General features: G+C 37.3%; 1 protein-coding gene across 2 annotated transcripts in view; it reads left to right on the forward strand.

Annotated features, from left to right (window-relative positions):
- Positions 1-1,173: 1,173 nt before the first annotated feature.
- Positions 1,174-11,581, forward strand: part of LOC130237282 (peroxisome proliferator-activated receptor gamma coactivator-related protein 1-like) — a 17,327-nt gene continuing 6,919 nt past the window's right edge. The window contains exons 1-6 of one of the 2 annotated variants that reach the window (XM_056468176.1): positions 1,174-1,300; positions 2,672-2,923; positions 3,727-3,828; positions 5,426-6,620; positions 9,009-9,059; positions 10,982-11,059. In XM_056468176.1, coding sequence (XP_056324151.1) covers positions 1,214-1,300; positions 2,672-2,923; positions 3,727-3,828; positions 5,426-6,620; positions 9,009-9,059; positions 10,982-11,059 — 1,765 coding nt within the window. In that variant the 5' untranslated portion in view covers positions 1,174-1,213. The remainder of the gene's footprint in view (positions 1,301-2,671; positions 2,924-3,726; positions 3,829-5,425; positions 6,621-9,008; positions 9,060-10,981; positions 11,060-11,581) is intronic. The other variant, XM_056468177.1, reaches the window with a different exon arrangement.

Consider the following 11,581-nt stretch of genomic DNA (forward strand, 5'->3'; position numbering starts at 1 on the left):
AGCAGTTCATACTCGCATCCAATATCTTGTTTGTCGCGGGGGGCATGCATGAAATGTTCCTGAATAACAGTGAAATTGCCAAACTGCTGTAAAGTCGACAAACTAAAAATGAAACACCTGAAAACACATGAAACTTAGGAGGAAATGTGGATAGCGCGATGAATGTGATAAATCAAATAAATCGGGATCATGAAAGAAACATTCAAAAAGCAGCTCATGTAAACACCATCATATTATTGTCTTATTCAGATTAAAGCAAATCATTCCATTACTGATGTCCATGATCTGTATGATGAGAAGATGAGGGATATTTACTGTATGCCAACTGAAATCGCCAAATGACCTTCAACAATAATTAAATGTACTACAGAATTTTACGTTTTCACACAAACTGCATGTAACTACATCAGCTTTTACAGTGTAATGCTACTCTTGAGTACTTTTAAAAAGGTACTTTATAATCATACTTTGAGTAATATTTACAACAGATACTTTTAATCTACTTGCACTATATTTTTGGGCAAGTAATGGTACTTTTACTTGAGTATGACTTTAAGTACTCTTTCCACCACTGGACAAAATACAAGGAAAGTTATTCAAGCAAGGTTTTGTATCTGACGGAATATATATATATATATATATATATATATATATATATATATATATATATATATATATATATATATATATATACCAACACAAATACATCAATAAAATCTAAAACTAAAAATAATATTTAAATAAATGTTTTTTACTGAAAACAAGCCAAATATTTGAATTAAACACATTGATATATTTGTCGAAATTAATAGTTTTATTTAAAAAACTAAAGTGTCTAGTCTTGGTTCGTACTATTAACGTTAACTAGTGAAATGAACGATATGAGATTTGACTAATGTTAAGTTAATAATAATGAAAAGGCTGACCTGTAATATTTAATCAACCCGACCACTAGATGCCACTGTCTTCCGTCATTATCATGATTACAAATGTAAAATTAATCAAATACGTATGATACGGTTTAATAAAATCGATCATCGCCGTTTATAAAGTCATGAAACTCGTCATCTGAGGTGACGCGTTTCGGCGGCAAAGAGCAGTTGCTTAGCAACTGCAGCGAAGGCCGTTTTTTTCGTGCTGTCATTTTCCCGGGAACCTCCGCACCACGTGACCCTCGAGGCGCCTCGTGTGCAACTCTCTTCTCCAAATCAAAATGGCGGCGCCGCATGGCGTAAAACTGAAGGATTTAAAGTGTGATTTTACGGACACCACAGCGGCACAGGCTCCACAGGACGCTCAGGTCTTATATGTGTTTCTGTTATGCATCCGCAGAAGTCGGTATGAAGATGTTTTATCGCTGATCATGTGTAGAAAAGACGCTCAGCATGTGAACACGTGGACACGAGCGCGTGCTCGAGACGGATGTGAACTTACACACGCGTTAAAAACGACGAGAAACGCGCTGTTTAATTAAGTTAATTAATCACAGCTGCTGGGGTTTATCGATCGGTGTCGTTAAAGTGTTCGAGTGACGGCATTAAACTGCACGTTTGAGGTTTACTGTCGTATGAATGATCACACACCGGCATTAACACGGTCACATGCTGGAACTTGACGGACGATTATAAGCTAATAAACTGCATTTTAAACCAATAATGTTGAGTTATATCGCTATTGGGTGTGTTTTTGAGCCATTATGCGGTAAATAATAATGAAATGGTTTTGAAATAGTGGCGTTTTGCTGTCACGTGACCTGATTCTGCTAGTGATCATATATAAATGAATGAATAGCTGTATTATTATAAGTTATTTAGGCCTGCGAAGGTTATTATCTGCTGTGTGTGAGATATATAACGCTGGTGTGTGTGATGACGTGTCTGTCGCGCACCTGTCTGTCTGAATCATCAACACTCACTCACACTCATCAGATGAATGAACAGCCATTCATGTGTTCACATCCACACGATTACACTCATTAAAGTTAATAAATGAATTAAAGGAAATCGTATTAAGAGTTTATTTTGTGTGAACTTGTTCTAGGATACCCAGCTGAGATTTAACACTGGATATAGCACTACTGAAAGTTTATAAATGAAGTTTTTATGTGCTTAAAATTCACACAATTCATATAAAACTACTGTTATAGAACGTATACTGTAATAGAATATATATATATACACATATACACATGTATATTCATTCATACGTTCATTGCTACTACCTTAAACATTAAAAGCTTTCATTATGTAAGTATGTATTGTAGTAAATGATATTTTGGCTATAATTGTGAAAGACTGACATTTTCTAAGAGTTTAAATTAACAATATGGAGAAATTTTGCATTTTTAAGGGGACAGTTCACTTAAAAATGAAAATTCTGTGCTATTTCACATTAATATTAAAGTTTATAACCCAGTAAATGTTGAGGAAATACTATTTTTTTGTAAACTATCACTTTAGGGTGTTTATTACTTTGTAAACTCCGAGAACATCCTCTTAAATTCTAATCAGATAACTGCATTTTACCAGATATGTCATATAAGTTCATGGATAACTGCAGGACTGTTGTAATTCCCTATCATAATGACTTTACAGCTTTGACCCGACTGTAATATGGAGTTATTATGGAGATTGGATCTGACAGTGTTTTGCACGTCTGTTTTTACCTGCAGGCTGATTTCGGAAAGCATGACCTCTTTGATCTGGACGTGGTGAAGATCTCGGATGCTCTCCATGGCAGTCTGGATCCGTCCATTCTGTCCATCTTTCAGGAGAAGACGAGCACGGAGAGTGTGGAGAGCGAGGCGTCTCTGCTGTGTGCGCTGACTGAGATCCTGGACAGTGTGGATGTGGAGTCGCTGTCTCCGTTCGACACGCTGCCGGACGCTGAGATATTCGCTGCGCACAAGAGTTCAGGCCACATGGTGAGGGACAAACACACACTTTGTTATCACCGTGTGAGTTTGTAATTACAGATACAGGAACACTGGAGCGTTTTAAACCCGCGATTCATCAGTGGATCACTCATATGTCAGTTTATAGACTAAGCAGCTGATCAACGTGACTCTGAAACACTCCAGTGTCTGTATCTGTGTTACACTCAGTAAACAGCAAGAGTTTGGTGCAATAGTATCTGGAGGCAGCCTTTATGATGCAAGCTGAGATTGCATCACTCAGCGATGCAATGTCAGACACAGTGCACTCAATGGAGTGAGTGACGTTACTGTGACTGGTAGGGTCAGGGGTGGGGTTAGGTGAGCGCATTAAAAAGCGTTGGATGCAGCTCAGATTGCACTGCACCAGGTCTCGTTTGGTGAACTGATGACCTTCACGGCCAATCACAGTCATTTCTGTTGAGCAGGTGAACACAATGGCAAATCAGCGCTGTTTAAGAACGTGCTCAAATGGTAGCGGGGAATAGATGTTTGGAACATTTCAGGATTGATTGGTACCGAAATCTAGTATCGTCACAACACTAGTGTGTATACATACACAAAGATAGTATGGCCCCATCTGATTGGTCAAATTATCAAATGCGATACGTATATTGCATGTACTATTATCAAGATGTTGATAATTTTGCAATATATTGTGCAAGTCTAATCTCTGCTACATATTATCCTATCACAGCAACACATATGAATGGCTTTAATGTGAATCCAATTTCCAAAAATAGACATTTATGACTGGTTATGTGGTAACTGTTCTCATATGTTGAATTTTCCAGTTTTTTCCCGCATCACAGCTCAGGAATCTGCTTCATGCTCCACAGCCGCCATCAAATCAACACCCAAAAGTCTCACAATCAGCCGCTTCAAAGTCCAGAAGAGTACGTTTCCTTATTCTTTATCCAGTTATGATGTACAGTTACTCACTTGGCGAGTTCCTGGCACACCCTGATATAATGACAGAAGAATTTAACATAGATGTGTGTGAGATTCAGACAGTTGTGTGTGTGTGTGTGTGTGTGTGTGTGTAGCTTCTATCGGCTTGTGTTATATGTAGAGGTCGACAGATGATGATATCAATATTGTGAGGAAATTGATGTTTTGTGACTCTGAATGGATTCTTAAATGTGTTTGAGTTAGACGGATTGTGAAATGCTGTATTTTAAAGCTAATTTACTGCAACTCTGAGCTAAAAGCAGTTCTAGTATCATTTACAAATATAAATTTCATATAAACATTTGACTTTAGATTACATTTCCTTGTAAAAAGGTTATAAACAAACTAAAAAACCATGCTTCTTTCCTTTTTTGCAATAAGAACTGTATTATTAGCGTTTTCAATGCTACATTCAGCACTTTTTCAGTCTGAATACAAGTTTGGCAATAAAATAACTGATTTTTAAGATGGCGGTGCTGTCAAACAGAGATTACAATCATAGAAAAATCATGGAAACCACATTTCCGGTTCAAATGTAAATTTGGAAACATGAATTAGCTGAAGACATTGGAAAAACTGTAGATCAATAATCATTTTGGAATAAAATCGTGACTCTCAAAATCTGAATTGGATCGTACGGTTTCCTAAAAAATTCCCACCCCTAATGTTCATTTTCATGATATGTCGAGATCTTGATTATCAGCGCATACAGCTGAGACTGAATTGTTTGTGAAATTGTAATTATTTTAGATAATATTTCCTAAGTGGTGTTTAACAGAGCAAGATAATTTTCACAGTGTTTTTCATTTCAAGAGTTCCCACTTAGATATGCTTGGCGTATAAAGCTGGTTTGGCATGCTGTCCCGGGAGAGAACCCTGAGCTCGGAGATATTTGAGCCCAGGGCTCCCGCCCGGTCGATAAGCATATCAGGAGATCCGAGATCAGGTAGGAAAGGGAGGAAAAGGAGGAGATGGGGTGGAAGGGGGGGATTCTTCCAAACGAAGATAGAAACAGTAGGGAGAAAATGATCCATTTATAGTAAACTAGGATCACTCTGATTGGATTATTACTGATTACAGATGAGTGGCCAGAGGTGCTCAATCATATCACATGCTCCTCTCCAAATTAGTTTATGAAACTTCACTTAATTTTCTCTTCTAGAGAAAGTTAAGTCATTTAATTTCGCTGGAATAAACAATTTATTAGGTGAATATTATTAGACCTCTTAAGCATTTATTTCCTGCATTGTCTACAGAACTAACCACTGTTGTCCTATAACTTGCCTAATTAACCTAGTTAAGTCACTTTAAACTGAATACTAGTATCTTGCAAATGAACTAGTAAAATATAATGTGCTGTCATCATGGCAAAACAATCTGCATTAAACATGACTTGCAAAATATTTCTAAAAGAATTACAGTTTTACAGGAGTGTGAATAATTTGGACTTAACTGTATGTAGCTCATGTTAAGACAGCTATAACTGTTGCCCATCATAATGAGAATGAATAAACAATATTATTCTGTGTTTATCTCCATCAGGAGGTTGCGATATCAGACAGACAGCTGAGACCCCGTCGCCATTCAGGATCCCAGAATGAGCTTTCACAGCGAGACGACCATGAGAAAAATACAAAAAGATATTCCACGAGAATCTTCCGGATCGAGTCCGAGCCAGTGTTCACAGAAGACAGACTGGAGCTGCTTGCAGAATTAGTGAGACACATGCACCCGTACTGCATGAAGGTCTCCAGCGTGTCTAAAGAGGAGGACGAGGAGGAGTTTGTGGATGTGGAGGCTTACGAGGAACCGGAGGAGAACATTCTAGACCAATCAGAGCTTGGCAAAGAGTCCAAAGCGGAAAACGCATTATCTTTTATATCCGAGGATCAACATAAACACGAAGACTCAAATCCACAAAACACAAGTATACAGAGCCACGACGAAGAAAACATCATGTCTTCAGATAAAAGTGTTGAGTTGACGACACAACGCAGCGCTTTAGTAAAAACTAATGTAGCACAGATCAAGAAGAAGAAGACGGTGACCTTTGCACATAATTTAACCTCCGTTTATGAGATTCCAGCTAATAATGACGAGTCTGACTCTGATTTAGCACAATCTCCAGCTTTAGAGGATGCTCCTAATAATGACATCATTGCTTCTAATAATGACACAACCTGTTCTAAAACGGACATGACTTATTCTAAAAGTGACATCACCGCTAGTAAAAATGACATCACTTCCCCTCAGAAGCCCAAAATGCTCAGTCTGCAGGAGTATCGTCTCCTCAGGCTGAAGAAGCGGCCGATGGAGCAGAGGCGGATGGACTATCGGACCAAATGGCCTTCACTTCCTGACGTTCCCAGAGAACTCCCGGACTTGTTTAAATTCAATCCGAAGCTGAGTGGAAACGCTCATTCTGCACTGAAATTAAAAGCAGCAAGTGTGCAGACGTGTCAGTCCGAGCCAAAACATCTTCAACGTCCAGCCAGAACGCATGTAGATCATTGTGTGGATCCTCCAAACCCAGTTTTAGTGCCTCTGAAGAACACCCAAGAGCAGACTGAGGACAGAGATGCAACACCATCTCCAGCAGAAGTGCAGAATTTAGATCTCTCCGAGGTCACACCTGTGAGCGTCGAACCCAAATGCTCTGCTGCGATATCAGAATTATCTGTACTGAAGCCTGACGCCGTCACAGAAGAGCAGACGCAGAACTCGTGTGGAGAAATCGGTGAGCGGACCGTCTCTATTGTTAATCTACAGAAGCTATAATGTGTATATAATACAGGGTCAATTATGGGGGGGTTTGGGAGCCCCCTGAATAACATTTGATCCACTTTGAAGGATGTGAGAGAAGACGATGCGATCAGCTGTTTAAATAGTAAAGAAATAGATTACACAGAATCTTAAACTGAACCGCCAGCTGACCCAGCCGGGACTCCAATCTTAATATCAATAACACAAATTATAGATAGTACAAACTCTATAATGGGTCGTACCATTTTAATGCTTGCTGGGCAAAGTGAGAACATATTTAGCTGAAATCTAAGCAGATCTAACATAACAATACACACCGTACATGTTCAAAACACACTTTTCTTAGCATTAAAATAGATGTTTATATCTACATATGGCCTAAACATTAAATAAAATGAACATATAGTGTATTTTAATCATGCTTAGGGTTGCACATGGACATTAAACAGTAACCATAAGCTAATAGAATTAAATATATACATCTAATTGAGTTAAAGTTATGCATATGCATTACACAATCTACAAAAAAACCCTGACAATCCTCAGCTAATAAATTAAATCATTAAAATAAATACTTTTTTTGGGTGAACTATCACTTTAATTAAAAACTAAAACTGAATATTCTCTTGAACTTTAACTTGATGTACTGGAATGACTAAAACTAATATACGAAGACCTGGAGGGGGCGTGATGGTGGGGGAAAATGGGTGGAAGAAAACACAATTGGTGAGAGAAAAAAAGGAGTGATAGGAGGATATATATATTTAAGTTTTTGCGTTTCCTGACAAACACTTCCTGTTCATTTCTTACATATCAGCCCTCCCGTATTTTATCATTCTATTCCGCTATCATCCTATCATTTAGTATTTTCTCATGTTTATCGCCCTTCATATGCAACCTCTCAGCTTTTTTTCCTCACCCATTTTTTTTCTTCCGCCCATTTTTTTTCTTCCGCCCATTTTTTTTCTTATGCCCATTTTCTTTTTCTTCCGTCCATTTTTTCCCTTCCACCCATGTTTTCCTTCCGCCCATTTTCTTTTTCTTACGCCCATTTTTGTTTTATGCCCATTTTTTTTTCTTACGCCCATTTTTTTTTCTTATGCCCATTTTTTTTTCTTATGCCCATTTTCTTTTTCTTCCGTCCATTTTTTTCCCTTCCGCCCATGTTTTCCTTCAGCCCATTTTTTTTCTTCTGCCCACTTTTTTTTCTTCTGCCCATTTTTAATTTTTTTTTTCTTCCGCCCATTTTTTTTTCTTCTGCCCATTTTTCCTTCCACCCATTTTTTTTTCTTCTGCCCATCTTTCTTCTTCTGCCGAATTTTTTTTCTTCCGCCCATTTTTTTTCCTTCCACCCATTTTTCTTTCTTCTGCCCATTTTTCTTCTTCTTCCCATTTTTTTTCTTCCGCCCATTTTTTCTTTGTTTTTCTTCCGCCCATTTTTTTTCTTCTGCCTATTTTTTTAATCCGCCCAATTTTTTTTTCTTCCGCCCATTTTTTTTCTTCTGCCTATCTTTTTAATCCGCCCAATTTTTTTTTCTTCCGCCCATTTTTTTTTTCTTCCAGCCATTTTTTCCCCCACCATAACATCCCTTCCGGGTCTCTGTACTAATACAGTTTTAATGGACCCTTTTCACAAGCCTGTTAAGATGTGTTTAACATCAGCATCTTAAATCCTTGAAAGTTTTTAATATTTAGATTTTTTTTTAAGTATGACTATTTATATGCATTTATGAACGTAGTATATCATCTTTGCTTCAAATTACAAAAAAACAATTACTGCTTGTGCGAGGAGTTTCTAATGCAGCGTCTATGGGACAGGACAGTCAATTTGATGTTATTCTCTCCTCTCGCTGCCGTCATCAGTCTTACACTATTTTTTCCTTTTTCTGAAAGTCTTTATAACATCATCCTGGAGTTTTGCATTTATTATTTGAGCAAATAAGATTGTAAAAAAAATATATGTTGTATTCTCCCATTCACTGCGCTCTAAGATATCCCAACTATGACAACTTCTGCTACTGAGAAACCTGGAACCCGGAGGCTCTATAAAACTAGCAAAAATAAAAACACTGAACATAGCTACTAAACTAAATGTAAATATAAAAAAACCTAGAATCAGAGTGTCTGACTCTAGTCTTTTTGAAAACTAAAATATAAACAAGAAAAGTAAATAATTTTTAAAAACTATAATAAAAAAAAGCAGAAACTCCACAGAACTACAAAACCTTTAATTATAATTAGTGATATTCTTAATGAATACTGTTTATATTCATTTTCTGGTGTACCTTCATTTATATATTTAGTTTATAATCAAGTATCATTTCATCCATCATAATATGTGTGTTTTGTGTTGTGTTCACAGGAATTGAAGCTTCAGATCTGACCAGTCTTTTGGAGCAGTTCGAGACTCAAGGTATATAATGAAATCACATAATAAATGCATATTTGTTTATGGTTTGGGCATAATTGAATAGACACAATCAGCTCATTTACATCAGTTCAGATAAGAAGAACCATTATAACTTTGTGTTATCAGCTCTGGGTCGTTTTCATTACAACTTTCACTTTAGATTGAATAGATTTTCCGCTCTGGATGTTTGTCTCCTTAAAGACAATATTGTCAGATTTAATGCACCCAGAGACAGACGCGGGCCCAGTGTTATTAAAGCAGAATCATTAAAGCAGTCATTAAGCTCTCACAGAGACAATCATAATCAAACTACACTTCTGTAATGGCTTCAGGAAAACAGGAGAATTTGTGTGTTCAGGGATGTCGGAGGAGTCAACATGTCTACAAACTGATTTATAAGTGTCTGTAGTTGAGTTGATAGCTGTGTTTCTGTTCAAAGATGCAGTTTAGATTTATGCACAAAGCTGAAACAGTGCATTAAATATTAGTGAATAAAGCAGCGTTTCCAGTCATTGAGAAACTAAAGAGAATACAATCATCACCTCTTGATAAACCTGCACAGATATCACTGAGAGAAGTGGAGTTTGCTGCACTGTTGGGATTCTCCACTGTGCTGTTTATTGTTCTCTAATAAATGAAGAAGACCAAGACCAAACGCAATGAATGTGGTGGCTTCTGGAGGTGTGAGACGAGAGTGCAGGCAGATGCTCAAGACAGTTCTGGAGGAAATAATAATAGAAGAAGAAGAAGAATGTCGAAGCACTGTGATGACGGACTGACGGAGGACTGAGGCCTTTTACAATCAGCACAACAACATTTCACATCTGACACAATGGAAAGCTGGAAACATGGAGATCTGCAGACCACCATTAATGACACAAAGACCCTCACACACACATTTATATCTGCAGACCAACATTAATGACACAAAGACCCTCACACACACATTTATAACTGCAGACCAACATTAATGACACAAAGACCCTCACACACACATTTATATCTGCAGACCAACATTAATGACACAAAGACCCTCACACACACATTTATATCTGCAGACCACCATTAATGACACAAAGACCCTCACACACACATTTATATCTGCAGACCGACATTAATGACACAAAGACCCTCACACACACATTTATATCTGCAGACCAACATTAATGACACAAAGACCCTCACACACACATTTATATCTGCAGACCAACATTAATGACACAAAGACCCTCACACACACATTTATATCTGCAGACCAACATTAATGACACAAAGACCCTCACACACACATTTATATCTGCAGACCAACATTAATGACACAAAGACCCTCACACACACATTTATATCTGCAGACCACCATTAATGACACAAAGACCCTCACACACACATTTATATCTGCAGACCAACATTAATGACACAAAGACCCTCACACACACATTTATATCTGCAGAACAACATTAATGACACAAAGACCCTCACACACACATTTATATCTGCAGACCAACATTAATGACACAAAGACCCTCACACACACATTTATATCTGCAGACCAACATTAATGACACAAAGACCCTCACACACACATTTATATCTGCAGAACAACATTAATGACACAAAGACCCTCACACACACATTTATATCTGCAGACCAACATTAATGACACAAAGACCCTCACACACACATCTGTCAAATCCTCTGTCAGAAACTAAATCACAGCACACAGACTGATCAAGTGCATCTTTTCTTATTGGTTAAAAAGTTTACTCTGATCAGTTGTGCACGTTTATGCACATTTTCAACATTTCTGCACATCTTGGCGTTTCCATTAAGCAGTTTAAATGCAATAATCCAACATGCTCATAAAAACGGGGATGAAAACACAGCTAATGATGTTTTCTTAGTCATACCGTGTTGTTTCTCCGCAGCTTGTGATGCTCAGACACTTCCAGAAGTTTCCCCAGATGAGTCTCAGTGTCGTCTGCCGGACCTCAGCAGCACTGCAGGTCAGATTCAGCAGTTACTGGACAAAACATTTGGTCCAAGTTCTCCAAAGTTTTAGTTTAACTCTATTTAATTGATGCACAGTTACAGTATCAAATATAAAGAATCAGTAAGACATCAGTTGTTCCAATCTGTCAGCAGTGAACTAAATTCCTTTACATTTTCTTCCTCTCTGAATCAATCAGTACAGTTATATATTCTTGCATTAAAAACAATATTCAAAACACAAATAAGAAATATATAATAATAAGATAAATAAAATAGCATTATTAATTAAACTAACGCATATTGGGCTGTACAGCAATACAGAAAAATATATAAATATGCAAAAAGTAAAGCAGTGCAACATAAATAAATAAATAAATAAAAAACATATATAAACATGCATATTTTCTTTATGCTCTCTGTTTATAACTAGGCCAGGGGCAAGGAAAATCGGTCAGGTAGTCTTTTAGGTTATAGTTCCCTCTCTGTCTTCAATTTGTCAAGTCTTTTATTATTGTTTCTTTTTTATGCTAGAGGAA

Source organism: Danio aesculapii, chromosome 11 (assembly GCF_903798145.1).
Source record: "Danio aesculapii chromosome 11, fDanAes4.1, whole genome shotgun sequence".
In the NCBI taxonomy this organism is placed as follows: Eukaryota; Metazoa; Chordata; class Actinopteri; order Cypriniformes; family Danionidae; genus Danio; species Danio aesculapii.